The sequence below is a fragment of the Hyperolius riggenbachi genome, chromosome 4 (assembly GCF_040937935.1).
Source record: "Hyperolius riggenbachi isolate aHypRig1 chromosome 4, aHypRig1.pri, whole genome shotgun sequence".
Taxonomy (NCBI): Eukaryota; Metazoa; Chordata; class Amphibia; order Anura; family Hyperoliidae; genus Hyperolius; species Hyperolius riggenbachi.
This window is the reverse complement of record NC_090649.1, coordinates 79,996,883-80,014,629: the sequence shown is the minus strand read 5'-3', so window position 1 is coordinate 80,014,629 and position 17,747 is coordinate 79,996,883. Positions and strand designations below refer to the sequence as shown.

At 44.3% G+C, this 17,747-nt stretch overlaps 1 protein-coding gene across 1 annotated transcript in view; it reads left to right on the top strand.

Annotated features, from left to right (window-relative positions):
- Nucleotides 1–17,747, top strand: part of LOC137571310 (cytosolic phospholipase A2 gamma-like) — a 123,979-nt gene that overhangs the window by 76,455 nt on the left and 29,777 nt on the right. The window contains exons 9-11 of the mRNA XM_068280260.1: nt 889–942; nt 11,355–11,396; nt 14,390–14,440. Coding sequence (XP_068136361.1) covers nt 889–942; nt 11,355–11,396; nt 14,390–14,440 — 147 coding nt within the window. The remainder of the gene's footprint in view (nt 1–888; nt 943–11,354; nt 11,397–14,389; nt 14,441–17,747) is intronic.

Genomic DNA, 17,747 nt, shown 5'->3' with positions numbered 1-17,747 from the left:
TACACTGGAGGGGGAGGGAGGGGGGTACACCTGGCTAACTACACTGGAGGGGGCAGTGGCGTAGCTAAGGACCTGTGGGCCCCGATGCAAGTTTTACAATGGGGCCCCCCATGCACTCTATACATAGAAATTGAAACGACGCACTAAAAGCTGCCAATGGCAACTACAATGTCAGAGGTGCAAGAAGGGGATGGGGAATAGTTTGTTAATGATTACCACTATTCAAAGTATATATATAAATGATTATTATGAACACAGGACCAATATAGAGCTAATACTGTAGTTGAGGGAGGGCCATTTGGGGCCCCTCTGGCCCAAGGTCCCCGATGCGGTCGCTACCGCTGCACCCCCTATTGCTACGCCCCTGGGAGGGGGGAAGGCACAACTTGCTAACTACATTGGAGGAGAAGGAGGGGGGGGGCACACCTAGCTAACTACACTGTTCGGGGGCACACCTGGCTAACTACACTGGAGGGGAAGGGATGGGGGTACACCTGGCTAACTACACTGGAGGAGAAGGGATGGGGGTACACCTGGCTAACTACACTGGAGGGGGAGGTATACCCGGCTAACTACACTGGAAGGGGAGAAGGCATACCTGGCTAACTACACTGGAGGGGGGCACACCTGGCTAACTACACTGAAGGGGGAGGCACATCTGGCTAACTACACTTTTATTCATTATGCTATTTTTACTACAGCGCCTATTTAATAAATAAGACCCAATGGCTTTCAGGGGATTGTCTGTGCGCTTTAGTCCTATATGTAGATTATTAGCACTGTTTCTTTATATGTATTAAACACTTATTAAATTAGCATTAGGCTGATGTTGAATGAAATGCCAAAATCAGTGCATTCAGCTCTAACACCTTCTCTTGTCCCTGCCAGGACTGTGGGGCAGCGCTCCTGCCAGCGATGACATCATTGCCTACGCTATTGAGGGTAAGAATGCTGAAATGGCATGTCTAATTGCTTCACATTAAAGGAAACCTGAGATGTGTTAAAAGAAGAAATGTATACATACCTGGGGCTTCCTCCAGCCCCTTCAGGCTGATTGGCCCCTCGCTGTCCTCCTCCACCACCTGGATCCTCCGCTAGATAATTCATCCAGTCAGAGTGCATTGTGCATGCGTGGCCCGGCCACGCACACGCCCCCATCACATTCCCAACAACTGACGCTGACTGACGGAATTACCGGGACCCATAGCGGAGGATGCAGGTGGCAGAGGAGGACAGCAAAGGATCAATCAGCCTGAAGGGGGCTGGAGGAAGCCCTATGTATGTATATTTTCTTCTTTTAACTCATCTCAAGTACACTTTAAAAATAACCAGAGATGAAAATAGTTGTAGAACCGATATTTACCCGGGCTTGCTCCCGCCCAATAAGCACATGCGAGTCCCTCGCTGTCCTCCCACGGTCTGCCATTCAGCCGCTATCAGCCCTGGTAACTTGCTCAGTCGCGTCAGTTTGGGTCTACTCCCCATGGGTCCCTTCTTAACACTTTTTATGGCTTTTTTTTAAATTAATTATATCATATTGTAAATTATATTTGCCAGTCTGTATTTCTATTTGGCAATCCTACATATATTAGTGCACTGTCACTTTAAGTTCCCTTTGTCCAGGCCACTATACATTTTTCCTGTCACTAGATGGAAGCCTTGAGCTCCATCTATGATACGACAGCCTTATGTAGACTTACAAAGGACTTCTAATAAGTTTGTCCTATTTAGGCCACCGTATCCAGGAAGTGCTACTCCCCATGCGTCCCATGCTGGATTGAACTGTAACCCAGCATGTCATTGGCTGCCCTTGGTGGAGAGGAGACGGTACCTTTAGCAGCAATTGGCTGCACGCTGATCTGTTTAGGATTTAAACTGACAGCAGACAGCCGCCCTCCGCAGCCTCCGTAGAAGCGCATCTGCGCGAAACGGCCGTAAGGCTCTCATCCCCCAGCACCCACCGCACAGCTTTACTAGCAAACCGGTATGTTACGTCTCAATATGCATACATTTGAATTCACGATGTTGCACCATGTGTTATGAATAAACAAGCAGTTTACAGCAGTGCCGGCATTTCTCATCCTTTTCTCTGCCTGCATATGATGTCTATCTGAGCCTGAGCACGCTGGTCTATCTGCATTGCACCGGATACCTGGTCTGCACCCCTGCAACCCTCCCTGAACCCCTAGCTGCAGTGCCAGCACCTTTCTATCCTATCTTCCTTTGTGACCTTTTATCAGTACAAATGCTTGAGCACGCAGCATGGCTGCAGTAGCAGCAGCACAGAGAAGTGCAGTGTATACAGAGCTAAATGAGGACAATATACACAGTTCAGATGAACAGAAAGAAGGGGGTGTAGTAGAAAATGGCAAAAGTGATGTGAAGACATTCTTCAAAAATCCGGCCATATTTACATCATGCAATAAGACGGTGGGGGCTGGGGTTGTTGAAACTAGCCTGGGAAGGTTGAGTGAAAAGGAGGTCAAGTTTTTTTGGACTAAAACTACTTTGCAACAACACCAGGACGACTAAATTGCAGCAAGCGATTTTAGGCGGTATGTGGAGCCTTCAGAGTACTGTGATGATGATGATTTTGCAGATTTGGAAAGAAGCCTGTAATGATCCGCTCAGCTGGCTGCACAGGCAGACAGCTGTTTGACCATTCCTTATGTCTGAGAGATGCAGGTGTCTGGAAAAGAGACCTGGCTTCATCTTGCAACTTTCAGAGTTGCTTTGCTGAGGGATTTGCATACATGCAAATTGCCCAGCTGTCTCCTTTGAGGGCTGGCAGTATAAAAGCCTTCTGCTCCCAGAAGGCTTTGCTGGTCATAACGGTTTGTTTATACACTCCTGGAGTGTCAGCCTTCCCTGTTGGATTGTTATAGTTATCTTAGAGTAATTCTGGAGACTGCACTAGGCAGCTCCTCTAGTGCAGTTAGCCTGCTTATCTGTTTTGTCTATGTTGCCTCTCTGCTGTGATTGTCCTGTCGCCAACGGTGGTCGATAGGAAATCGTCCTGTCTGTCTGTGGGTGCTAACCAGAGCAGCGGTTGCTACTGGTAGTCCCTTCTGTTTCATCTGTCTTACTTGGATCGCACTAGCCTCTAGTGGTAGCAGCTGTGGATCCTTCTGATCTGCTTTCTTGGAGTATAGCTGGAGCAGCGGTTGCTACCGGCTATCTCATCTGCCTGTCTTGCTTGGATCGCACTAGCCCCTAGCGGTAGCGGCTGTGGATCCTTCTGATCTGTGATCCTGTCCCTGAACCCGGATCGCACTCGCTCTGGCGGAAAGAGCAGTGGATCTTTCCTATACTGTCCCTGAACCCCGATTGCACTCGCTCTGGCGGAAAGAGCAGTGGATCCTGCTAAGCTCTGTTGCTTTACTTGGATTGCACTCGCTCTGGCGGAAAGAGCAGTGGATCTTTCCTATCCTGTTTCCCGTCCGTCTGTCTGTCTTGTCTGATACGAACGCTTGCTGTAGGCTCGGTGAGGTAACCGTTAAGTAAGCGCTCGCGTTCTCTGTTTCGTGTTTGTGTGGCGGTGGTTAATTAGGCGTGCTTGTCTCTGTTGCGCTTAACGTGCGGAGATCGTGCTGTAAACGCGTTCGCTGTTGCGAATGAGTGCGGTGTTCGCGTTTAGTTAGCGTTTGTTATTTTCCTTATCTTCTCAATATATGATTTGCTGTGCCTTTGCTATTCTCGTGCCCTGTCTTGTTTAAGTCTTGTGTCACCTCTGGCAATCGCCTCTCTCGCGATTGCGTTCCTACTTTGTTTCTACTGTTGTGTGTGCACCGTTGCGGGTTGGCAACTAGATTGGTGCACACATATACATTCTGTCCCTGTGCTCATTCTCAATCGTAATTGCTTCTCTTGCGATTGCGTTCTCACTTGGTTTCCTCTGTTGTATGTTCACCGTCGCAGGTTGACGACGAGATTGGTGGACATACATACATTCCTCCTCTGTGCTTATTCTGTCTTGTGTCACTGTTAGCAATCACCATCTCTTGCGATTGCCTTCTCACCTGATCTTCATGGTTGTGTGTTCATCGTCGCTGGGTGGCGACTAGATTGGTGGACACACATACACTCTGTCGCTTTACTCTCTCTCTTTAAGGGCTATCTTGCCCTGCGTTTCTTCCCTTCGTACAATTCCTATCTGGCGTCTGTGGCAGGGCAGAGTATCTGTTCCTCTGCACTCCACAGCTCCATCTGCCGACAGGAATTTCCCTCTACAGGTGCGTTGCACCTTTTGCTCGGTTCTCTCAAATTATACGCTTGTGGAGGATTTCCGCAGTGTCGGCGTGCGTCCTGTGCGCTGACACTGCGGAGAGAATTCCACAATCGTTACAAAGCCTATATTGAGCATGCCACAGGACTACAGAATATAGTTTTAGAAAGAACCAAACAGGAGCACGCAAAAACTTTGCATGAGATTGAAACAATTAAAACACATTATCAGGACCTAGTGGATCGAGAGCATTACATGAAGACCCTGAGAAAAATGGATCACAAGCCTAACTGGTATCCAGGACACCATTAAAGAGTGCACATTTTGCATGTTTCCTGGACCCTTGAATTTAAAATTTTGCTGCTCTGGACACTTAGTATCCTGTACTTACGTGTTTTCTTTAGGAACATCCAGCCTACAATACTGGCTCCTATGCTGGGGATATCCCTACCCTTCTTTTCCTCCCCTTCTCCCCCTTTTCCCCTCCCCTATTTCCCCCTCATCCCTCCCTGATCCCATACCTTTCCTCCCACTTTTCCCTCCCAACCCTAGTAAATAACCCGCCCCTCCCCCCCTGCACTGTTCTACAATGTTTATTATATTTGTGTTTTTGAATAAGTCTTAACAGCTAAATTACTGACCTCCTTACCTCAATCTGAGTTACCCAGGATAATGTGCATATTACAGTGCATTTTTAGTTTTATACCTCTTCCACTATTTTTTGTAGCACAGACCCTCGGTCCCTTCTTAACACTTTTTATGTTTTTTTTTTAAATTAATTATATCATATTGTAAATTATATTTGCCAGTCTGTATTTCTATTTGGCAATCCTACATATATTAGTGCACTGTCACTTTAATTTCCCTTTGTAAAAAGTCCAGGCCACTATACATTTTTCCTGTCACTAGATGGAAGCCTTGAGCTCCATCTATGATACGACAGCATTATGCAGACTTGCAAAGGACTTCTAATAAGTTTGTCCTATTTAGGCCACCGTATCCAGGAAGTGCTACTCCCCATGCGTCCCATGCTGGATTGAACTGTAACCCAGCATGTCATTGGCCGCCCTTGGTGGAGAGGAGGTGGTGCCTTTAGCAGCAATTGGCTGCACGCTGATCTGTTTAGGATTTAAACTGACAGCAGACAGCCGCCCTCCGCAGCCTCCGTAGAAGAGCATCTGCGCGAAACGGCCGTAAGGCTCTCATCCCCCAGCACCCACCGCACAGCTTTACCAGCAAACCGGTATGTTACGTCTCAATATGCATACATTTGAATCCACGATGTTGCACCATGTATTATGAATAAACAAGCAGTTTACAGCAGTGCCGGCATTTCTCATCCTTTTCTCTGCCTACTGCACATGTGCAGTAGGCCCATGCATGCGCAGAAGACCCAAACTGGATGCGACTTATCACGGTACCGGGGCTGATCGCGGCGGAACGGCAGACCTCGGGAGGATGGTGAGGGACTCACACGTGTTTATGGGGCAGGAGGAAGCCCCGGGTAAGTATCAGTTCTACTACTATTTTCATCTCTGAGTCTCTTTAAGTGTTTGGGAAAGAGCAAAAAGTCGCTCTTTAAACATTTTACAGTTTGAAATTTTAATTAAATCATTTTAGGAATATTTGTTTAAAAGTTCACAAACTAGTTGAATTATTATTGAGAGATATTTAAAGAGGAACTCCAGTGAAAATAATGTAGTAAAAAAAGTGCATCATTTTTTACCATAATTATGTATAAATGATTTAGTCAGTGTTTGCTCATTGTAAAATCTTTCCTCTCCCCGATTTACATTGTGACATTTATTGCATGGTGACATTTTTACTGTGGGCAGGTTATGTAGCTGCTCCTAGCTGTTTTGGCTGTTAGAGACAGCTGTAAACAGCTAATTCCTGTCTGTGAGCATTGTTACATTGTGGCAGTTTGCCCAGAGTACCGCGGTACTCAGAGCTTCTTGTGGGAGGGGTTTCAGCACAAAATCAGTCATACAGCGTCCCCTGATGGTCTGTTTGTGAAAATCATTATATTTCTCATGTAAAAGGGGGTATCAGCTACTGATTGGGATAAAGTTCAATTCTAGGTTGTAGTTTCTCTTTAAAGGAAAACTGAGGTGAAAATAGAAATTGTTACTTTACTTGCCTTGGGCCTCTTCCAGCCCCTGTAGGCTTGTATGTCCCTCGCTGTCCTCCAGGTCGTCCTCCTTGCTGAGCTGTTTGTCCCGCTCCTACAGCTGAGTCGTCCAAGTCACGTAGTACTGCGCATGCGTTGGCCCGTTGGCATTCATCTTTGATTGCACTCCTGTGGCTGGGAGCATTCTGCACATGCATGGCCGCGGGAGTGGGATCAACGAGGCGCGCCAGGCCAACACATGCGCAGTACTCTGTGACGGGGCAACTCGGCTGCAGGAGTGGGACAAACAGCTGAGCAAGGAGGAGGATGGTGAGGAACATGCAATCCTACGGGATTGGAACAACCCCCCTTGTAAGACAAAGAACAACTTTTATTTTCAGCTCTGGTATCCTTCAATGATAATATATGGTAGTTTTTTTTCATGACCGCATATGTAAAGTGAACCTGAAGCAAGGTAACAGGGTATGCAGAAAACGCACACAGAAAAACACACACAGAAAACAAGTTTGAATGCTGCCTTAAAGAACGGGTTTTCTCCATTATATTAAATGGTGTCATCTAGTGGCGGGAGGGAACAGTGCAATTGCTGCCATTGTCTGGGGACCAGATTTTAAAGTGTAACTGTCAGGAATAAAATCAAAAATCAATTCTTTATTTTTCTCTGGTAAACAAGTAATACGGATGCTAACCAGGCAATCCAAAAGTTAAGATCACTATTACTTTTCTAGCTGATAAATGATTATTCCTCAGTTTACCTGACTCTTATTTGGTACACACACATTTTGGTACACGAAAAGGAAGTTGCAGGGCATGCTGGGTTGTCCTTTTGTGCTTCTCTATTTCCCCTCAGACTTAACTAATGCAGCCTGATTGGCTGAAGCCTCTTTCCCTCCTGTTTTCCCCTCCCACACCTCTGTTCCTCTCTGATTGGCCAATATTTCTCATGCTGAGACAATGCACTTTCTTTAGTGAAGGGCGAGCAAATCAGGCAGAGGAGAGTAAGGGAGGAAATTACATCAGAATTGGCTTCAAAATAGCCACACGTAAAATAGGAAATGCTAAAAAGAATTTTCTCATTTTTTTACTGTGGAGAAATCACTAAAATCAAAACGTGGACAGTACAATACATATGTTATGTAGAGCAAGTATTTATCTACTTATATATGTGTTTTTTCTGAGATAGTATGGCTGACAGCTCCTCTTTAAAGTGAACCTGAAGTGAGGAAACTTGCTTCAGGTTAGATACTTATCTATGTAGAGGGAAGGCTCTGGATACCATAAAGCCTTCCCGGTCACTGCTTCATATTATTGTTCCAGGGCCATTACCTATTGAAGTTATTTAACCTGCTAGGTCGAATACCTATTTGGAACTCCTTGTGCAGGCGCATCCCTGAGTAGTTCCGAATAAGTAGGGATTTTATCCACCCATTTTCAGAAACACTCATGGAAACAACTACTTTTGCAGTTTGAGAAGGAAAACTGACAACGCAACTGGTCACATAAATTCACTGGGGGACTGTGATGGAATGACAGGAGAGAGCACTGGAAGGGCCCTATGGTATCAGGAACCTTCCCTCTACATATATATGTACTAACTGATAGCCCGGGGGTTGCACAGGTATGTATTTGTCTGGTGTTGGCTGCGGCCACTTTCTCTAACCCTAACATACAAACGCTCAATTACTCAAAGACTAAGTTTGTGAGCTTTGCGATCTTTGGCATCAATAGTTTGCATTGAAATGAAACAAATGATGGCTGTGGCTCCAACCCTTTTCTGAATTTGAACTCCAGTCACCCAATGACCAGCTGTACCAGGTTTGAGGCTTGTGCCATTAACCGTGCAAGAATGGCAGCAATTAAATATTCCCCTTGAAAAGCAATAGATTCATTTTGATTGGCTTTTGTAGGCTCCACCTACTTTTGTGAATATTTACCCCAGTCACCCAGTGACCCACTGTGCAAAGTTTGAGAACCCTGCCATTAACAGTGTAAGAATGGCAGCAGTTAACATTTTCCCAGTGTAATTTGTATTTGTCTCCACCCACTTTTTTTGTTATGGGAATAAAAAGTATTCTATATGTTATTCCAGGTAATGTACTATGTGTGTGCCAAATTTCATTCAAATCTGTTCAGCCATTGTTGCGTGATCCAGTAACAAACATCCAACAATCTAAACTTTCACATTTATAATATTAGTAGCAGTAGGGTATTGTACCGTGTTAGCCATCAGTAAAAGCAAGAAGTTTTAAATCAGGATGATACCATTTATTGGCTAACTAAAAATGAATAAAATAAGCAAGCTTTCGGCCTTGCAGCCTTCGTCTTGCTTATATCCTGTTAGTTTGCAAACTGGTGGTACAGACAGCTTATATACATGCAACATCAAAAGGGAAAACAGATATTTTTTTCAAGCATAAATACATGTCATTAAGATGCCTTAATTCACACAGACCATCGACCTGGGGTTAGAGGTTGTAAGCCAAGATAATAATCCTTGTTTACTCCCTGCTCACATACCTGGGAGTTGGACTGACACAGAGGTATCGTAAATTCTTAGTTAACAAGTTCAGCTATAATGGCTGAGAAAAGTTCAAATGTCATCAGTCTCATACCAATATAGAAAGTTGTTGTCCTTATTCAAACCATTCTGCACAGCCTTGAACCAATTTATCAATTTTGTTTCTGCTATTAATCGATCATTTGACGTTTTGAAGCCACCCTTCAGGGCAGTGACACGAAGATCATCCATGCTGTGTCCGTTGGACCGAAAGTGTGTAGCAACTGGGAGCCCAGATTTGGTATCTTTAATAGTGTGCCTGTGTCCATTCATACGTTTGCGCAGAGTTTGTCCAGTTTCTCCCACGTACATAACATTGGGGCATTTAGCACACATGATCAGATACACCAGATTGGTGGAACCACAGGAAAATGTACCTTGTACTCTGTACTCCTGTTGTGAACCTGGTATCGTTACCCTGTCAGTGGAGTAAATGTGTCCGCAGGTCCCACATATTTTTTGTCGGCAGGGTGATGTTCCGTTTTGTTGAAGCCTATTCAAAGAACTCCTGACAATCATCTGTTTTAGATTGTGTGGTTGCCGATATGACAAGAGTGGAGGTTTAGGGAATATCGTTCTCAGTCTGTGATCCTTGTGTAATATGGGATGTAGTTCCTTAGCAATCCTCCTTAAGATTTCCAGGTGTGGGTTGTAGGTGACAACCAAAGGGACACGTTCCTCTTTCTGGTTCTGCTTATATTTCAGGAGTTCAGTCCTGGGGATGTTGCTGGCTTTCCTGATTTGGGCCTCAGCCATAGGAGGACTGTAACCTTGTTTAATGAAAGTGTTCTTAAGGCGAACTAGGTGCTTGTCTCTGTCCATCCTGTCAGAACAAATCTGGTTGTACCTTATTGCTTGGCTGTAAATTATAGAGTTCTTAATGTGCTTAGGATGAAAACTGTCATATCTCAGGTATGTGGGACGGTCTGTAGGTTTGCGATACACAGAGGTTTGTATGTTGTTACCCCTGATGTATATGGTGGTGTCCAGAAAGTTAATCTCTGTGTGAGAGTAGGTAAGTTTCAATTTGATTGTAGGATGGACGGCCTTCCATCCTACAATCAAATTGAAACTTACCTACTCTCACACAGAGATTAACTTTCTGGACACCACCATATACATCAGGGGTAACAACATACAAACCTCTGTGTAAAGCTCCCAGTTGCTACACACTTTCGGTCCAACGGACACAGCATGGATGATCTTCGTGTCACTGCCCTGAAGGGTGGCTTCAAAACGTCAAATGATCGATTAATAGCAGAAACAAAATTGATAAATTGGTTCAAGGCTGTGCAGAATGGTTTGAATAAGGACCACAACTTTCTATATTGGTATGAGACTGATGACATTTGAACTTTTCTCAGCCATTATAGCTGAACTTGTGAACTAAGAATTTACGATACCTCTGTGTCAGTCCAACTCCCAGGTATGTGAGCAGGGAGTAAACAAGGATTATTATCTTGGCTTACAACCTCTAACCCCAGGTCGATGGTCTGTGTGAATTAAGGCATCTTAATGACATGTATTTATGCTTGAAAAAAATATCTGTTTTCCCTTTTGATGTTGCATGTATATAAGCTGTCTGTACCACCAGTTTGCAAACTAACAGGATATAAGCCAGACGAAGGCTGCAAGGCCGAAAGCTTGCTTATTTTATTCATTTTTAGTTAGCCAATAAATGGTATCATCCTGATTTAAAACTTCTTGCATTTATAATATTAGTAAGATCTAACCTGAAGTCTGGTGTCCAGACACTGGCAGAGGCTGCACTTTTCCCTCCTGCCACAAGATGACACTGATGTACTGAAGAAGCATACATGAAAAAAAGGTGCCTGGAGAAAAAGGTGCAGAGGATTACCGCCAGTAAAATATCGCTAGAATTAGCGATATTCTACTACTGGATTTTGATAGCAAAATATCGGTAATATTTACCTATATTTTACTGTGGCTAAACCTAACCTACAGAACCCTTAGAGCCTTCTTGTTCCCCCCCCCCCATTCCACCACTCGGCCACCTTGTTCCAGCATTGGAGTTTAACCTCGATAAAGCCTTTGGGTCTGCTTGGAAGGTTGCAGAAGTACTCAGGGTCTTCAAGTACTTCCAAAGATTAGTGGCTACATACTGTGCATGCATGACTGCGGAATTGCACATGTGCAACATGGAGACTCTCGTCTTCAGAAGTACTCAGAGACCTGGCGGTGGAATCAGTGGACACACAGATGATCGGGAATGCTCTAAGTGATCCAGAGTCTTCCCTCCTCTTAGGTGAATATGTAACTTCACCCTCCCCCGGTGGTTACAGATGTCTTTAAAGAATTGTTAACCTTTAGTAGTCTATAAATTATTACAGCTATGTCTATTATTGTTGTTCATTAGCTTATGTTGATAACACACAGTATTGTTTCTGTACTAAAAGGCAACGTAAAAATATATTTTACAGAATTACTGAGTAAACTCATGCCGTGGTGGTCAAAATTCAAAGGTAAGACCTGAAACTTTACTCAGTCAACAACCCTAGAGTACTATACTGTATGGGGCCCAACAGAAGGATCCTTCTGGAAGTGAAGATAGAGATGTAAACAGAAACTCTGAATGGTAGAACCTAAACAAGCCAAAGGTTTGGTTCTTGGATGATCAAACATAGTAAATGATCAACATCTCCCTGCTGTTGATTTTTTTTACCTGGATTATCGCCTACACTACAACTGTTTAGACCACACATCAACTGAAATACAATCAAATTTTGATTTGAAACCTTCTAGCCATGCCATGTATGGCTATGGGGACTTGCATGTGTGATGTGATTTTTTCTTTTTTTAAATACAGACCGTCATTTTTTTCCCTAGTATACGGTGTAGGTGCTGAGAGGAGTGAGTAAGTGAAGTGCTGGTGTAAATCAAAAAAACTCCCATCTGTCATACCTCACTAGTCCTCACAGTTAAGTTCCAGAATGTAGCGAGAGGCTACTTATACTGGGAGACATCTCCCATTACCGATACTGGGGGTAGGAGCTAATTATTATACTGGGGGACACCTGTCACTGCCTATACTGGGGGGTTACTTATAATGGGGGACAACTCTCACTACCTATACTTAAGTGAGACAGGGGTTTACTTATACTGAGGGAAACCTCTTGTTATGGGGGATACTTATACTACTTATACTGGCAGGGCAACCTAAACTCGGGGCTACCTAACTACCACTGGCTATCTATACTACGGTGCTACCTCTGGTTACTTATATTGGGGGGGGGGGGGGCTTATTCTCTAGCAACCAGTACTGGTGGGCTACTTATACTAGGGGGACTCTTCTCACTACTTATGCCAAACGGGACTACTTATACTGGGAGGGAAAACTAAACTGGTGGCTACCTAACTACCGCTGGCTATCTATACTACGGTGCTACCTCTGGTTACTTATACTGGGGGGCTTATTCTCTAGCAACCTGTACTGGTGGGCTACTTATACTAGGGGGACTCTTCTCACTACTTATGCCAAACGGGACTACTTATACTGGGAGGGAAACTTAAACTGGGGGCTACCTAATTACCTCTGGCTCCCTACTGCTTCTTATACTTGGGTGGGGGGGGGGGAGAGGGATTTCTTTAGCAACCTATACTGGGAGGCTACTTATACTATGGGGGCCCATCTCATTACCTATGATGGATATGATGGAAGGGCAACCTAAACTGGTTGATTTATTCTGACTGGTATACTCATTCTCACTACCTATACTGGGGGGCACATCTGGATATTCATGCTGGAGGGACACCTATGACTACCTAAGGGCTGGAACCCACTAGAACGATTTTTTTGAATGTTTAGGGAGCGATTCATAAGGCTAGCGATTTCCCTAAAAGCTTAGCTAATGTTAATGGATGGGCCAAATTCCACTGGAGCTATTGCGATTACCATTAAAATCGTAAGCGCAGGACATGCAGCATTTTTAGCGTTAGCGTTAGTGCAATGTAAAGTATATAAATGCTGGTGTAATCGCTCATGAATCACTATACAGAGCGATTTGCTAGCGTTTTTTAATTACTGCACACTGTGTAAAAAAAAAAAATAATTGAAAGGACCAATCAGAATTAAAACCGCAAATCTCTACACAATCGCTAGCAAAAAGCTTTCACTTTTTAAAATCGCTACCAAAATCACCAGAGAACACTCTTTGGATATGACGCTGATAATGTGCACTCAACATTAGTACAAAACATTTATAACAAAGGTGCTAGCATAAAGTAAAAAACACTTAAAAAAGTGGAGGTAGTGGTGGACTTACCTCCTCTGAGATGACCTAGTCAGTCCGTATTCAATTTGAAAGATTTATTGCAAGTTTTACAAAACTCCAAATATTGTGACGTGTTTTGTGAGATGCAACCCGCTTTCCCCATTTTCCCCACCTATTCCTATTAACAAAAATACAAATCAAACAAAAGAGTTTCTCTCCTCGCCCCATCCACCCCCCCCCCCCCCCCCCCCCCCCACACACACACACACACACACACACACTCCTATATATTAAGAATCTCATATAATAGATGTAATAGCAAAAATCCAACTTGAGAATTCATCCCGCCCCACAACTTACACTATTCCTAACTGAAATCACAAATCCGTATTTTCCCCCCAAAATACATCCCCCATCATTATTCCATATTCAGATGAGTTTTGAAACTCAAACCATCTATCTCATTTATCATTAAAGTGAACCTCCAAACTAAAAATCTACTCAGCAGCACTGAAAAGGTTTGGTGTTTCTTTAACCTTTTCATAGCATCAGAACTTTATTTTTCTTACCCAAGCCTCATTTGTAGCTGCACAGAAGAAAACTGCATTTTCCCCTGATTCTGTGCAAAGCATGATGGGATTTCTGATGTTATTGTTCGCCTTCTTTTGTTTAGTTGCACATTTATTTTTTCTTTAATTTTGAATTTGAGATTTGAAGCCTAGCGTGTGCAGCTGGGAGGGGTGATCAGGACACAGGACAGTTGGAACTGTGTCTCATGCTCCCTGTCACTTCATTTCAACCAAATGGATTGCTGCCCCCATGAAAAAATATGGCTGCCCCCATGAAATCACAATCACATTTGCCTGTTTTTTGTTTTTTTTTGTAAACAGGGTGGGTAAGAGATTATATTAGATATCTATTTTAATTAACATAACTAATGTAACTTAATGGCAGAATGTTTGTTTAAGCTGAAGTTCCCCTTTAAAAACCTCCAACTTATCCCGCTGAAGAGCTATCTGATTTTCAACATCCTTCACACTGACTACTTTACATTGTATCAAAGTGTCATATCTTCAGTGTTGTTCAATTGAAGATTTGCAAAAATGTGAGCGCTGGTAGGTAGTGTACTAAATTTAGTGAGATACTGTATGCAATAGCAAAATAATTGTGTTTTTGCCATTGAACTTTATCATAAATAACCTCTGTGTTTTTGTTTTGTTTTTACTTCACTTATCTGGAAATAGAAATTGTACCTCTGAAGAGTGAGGAGACAGACAAAGAACTACCTGAAGAAGGTATGCACAGGGTTACATTTGTAGCCATACATTATTTCTCACAAAAATGAACAGTGTAAAATGTGCATGAAGTTTTCACTACCAGTGCTGCTCAGCAAGATTTTGGATATCCGGGTTACCCAGATAATCCGAACTTTTTCAGCTATCCGCCCGGATTCGGATTCCGGATACCTGGGCCAAAATCCGGATAGCTATCTGCAGATAGTTGGCAGGCAATGCAGATATCCGCAGATATCCGCAGAACTCTGACTATTGAGATACTGTAACTAAGGATATGACATCCCTGACGTCACTGAGCTAATCAGAAGGCTGCCAGGGGCTCCCAGCAAAAGCCCAAGCAACCAATCACAGAAAGGAACCCTGGCCAGCCCCACCTGACCTCATTGAGCCAATCAGAGGGCTCCCAGCCTAAGCCCTGGCACCCAGTCACAGAAAGAAAACCTGACCAGGCCCCCCTGTATAATAAGAAGGGCTGCCATGATGAGAAATCTCATCCTTGCTTGTGAATGCTCGCTGAGAGACATGCTCCAGTGCTGCTGGCCTAGCAAGTGCTGTACACAGTGATAAACCTAAAGCTGTTCAGTGATTAACCCCTTCACTATCACTACACTATTGTTGTATTGTTAATTAGCTTGATTTCACTGTGTGGCAGTCAGAGTGTGTGCTGCAGGGCTGCTGCAGGCAGCTGCTATGTGTCTGTGTGTGTGTGTGCTGTGCACAGACCAAGCCAGCTGCTGCCGGTTGGCCAGCTATTAGCCTTAGCTAGCTACAGTATAGGTTAGGAATTAGGAAATAGGATTACTGTGTTATTGTGTAGTTAGTACTGTAGTACTGCAGTCAGTGCTAGTAGTTGTTAGAGTAGTAGTACTACTGTGTTAGCTTTCTACAGAACTGCTGTGCTGCTGAGCAGTGCCAGTGTGACAGTTAGTGTCTTCTCCTCTGCTGTCTGACTGTCACTCGGCATGTGGCACTTGGCACGTGGCCCTTGGCACTTGGCATGTGCAACGTGGCACTTGGCACTTGGCCCTTTGCACATGGCGGGTGGCATGTGGCACGTGCTAAGTGCAAAGTGCAACATGCAACGTGCAAAGTGCCACGTGCAAAGTGCCACAGGCCAAGTGAAAAGTGCCAAGTGCAAAGTGCCACATGCCAAGTGCCACATGCCACGTGCCACGTCTGGCATGCTCCTGGCAGACGTTACATCTGCTGCTGCTGCATTGCCCTGCTCCTGCTGCCTTTGCTGCTCCCACCACCAGGGTGCCACAGGCCACTGCTGCTGTGCTGATACCACCTATATTTAACCCAAAACACAATTGCGTAATTTTTTGGAGGTGTCCGGGCTAAAAAGTGTGTCACTTTGGACACAATGTGGGCTGCACGACCGCTGTCTGGAACCTAGTCCTGATGTTAATTGACAGCCATTTTTTTTTGGGGGGGGGATTTTAAGTCCCCACATCATCAATTAGTGATTCCCTTTAAAAAAATAACGATGCTACATGCCTCATTTACCCTAAAAACATTTTTAAAGCAATTTAAAGGCCACTTCCGTTTTTTCTATCCAGATATCCGAATCCGCCCGGATACCCCGGATACTGAGGTCGGATATCCAATTCGGATCAGAAAATTTTGAACTAGGATATCTGACCCGGATCGGATATCTGGGTATCCGGATCTGAATCCAATCCGGATTTTGAAAAGGGACTGTTCACTACATTGATTTTCACCTGCAGCATCACAAGTATCTTATCTTTATATACCCCATCCATTGATTATGTACCTATGGTCCCCACTATTGTCTGTTTTATACTCTGTACAGCACCATAACATTCGTTGGTGCTAATAATTTGCAAGCTGAGCACATTGAGAATTGAAATCTACACATTGTTTGGGACCTGTTATCCCTGCCAGGCCATAGATTTCAATTACACTGCTAATGCTGAATTCTCCTGTCACTGCAGCCCACTTGCTTGGCTGTCGGTATGACAGCAGAGCTCCATGAGCCAGTCAAGAGACGATTACATTGGCTCCTGACCCTGTGATCACTGTGCTTGGCTGTGATTGGCTCACACTGATCACAGGGTTAGGAGCCAATGAAATCGCCTCCTGACTGGCTCACTGAGCTTTACTGTCATACCGACAGCAGAGGGAGTGAGCTGCGGTGGTGGGAGATCGGCATGAATGGCGAGAGAGACAAAGGATCCATGTGACATGACATCGATGAACCCCGCTTTTTTTACCAATACGCTGTGACCGTTCTGCAGTAACCTGACTGGCACTTTCCCCGACCAAAGCATAGGTATCACTGCTGGCAGCATGTTTTTTTTTTCTTTTACCCCAAGGCTGGGCCAGGAATACCATCAGGGAGGTTAAATAAGTATGTCAGACTCCCCATCCCTTTCACTTCAGGTTTACGTTAAGAAGCCCACTTCCAAGTTCTCTTCATCACATGATGCAGAGTAGCAATCAATGTGGCCAGGGTTTCCCAGGGATTCCCTATACAGGTCACAATCTGTTCACATCTGTCCATACAGAATAGATCAGTTCCATCAGTGTCGATATGCAGGAACAGAAGGCAGTGTGGTATTTGAGGATATGGATTACTGTTGCTGTGAATAAGGATGGAATCAGTGGAAGCCTATGAGAATGGACAGTGTCCGTTCTCACTAGTCTGGTGGTTGCATATATTTCTTTACTTTACTCACGTGACTTTACATGTGTCTTCTGTTACCTCGGATTCACTGCTGCCACCGTCACTACAGTCCACCACTGGGGAGAAGTGCTGGTATACTGAATGGAGCCCCAGCAGAAGCATGCGGCTTCCTATTGGATTGCAACAGACCAATGGGAATTCTTGTTGGTTCACTGAGTGGTGCACCAATGAGAATCATTTGTGGTGGAGGGAAGATTCCCAGAGGTCTGTTGCAATTCAATAGGGAACCCCATAATGCTTCTGCCGGGTTTCCGATCTGTATACCGGCACTTCTCCAACACAGTGAACCAGAGCGGCATTGGCAGTAGCGGCAGTTGAACCCAATATAAGAGAAAGGGACAACGATGCATAAGTGAATGAGGCAATGGACACTGTAATGGAGCACAGTGTATCCTGAGCAGGTGTGCTGACTGAGAATGCACTATTGTGCATCCAGTGCAATTTGAGCCCAACTGAAATGCAGCTCCTGGCCTGCATAATCAAGGTCTGCTATGATGTCCCAGGGTTCTCATTAGCAGATCATTGCTAAACAAAAAGAGGGAGAGATATTAGTCAACGATCAATATCCGTTGTTTATGTTGTTTATTAACCCTTTCA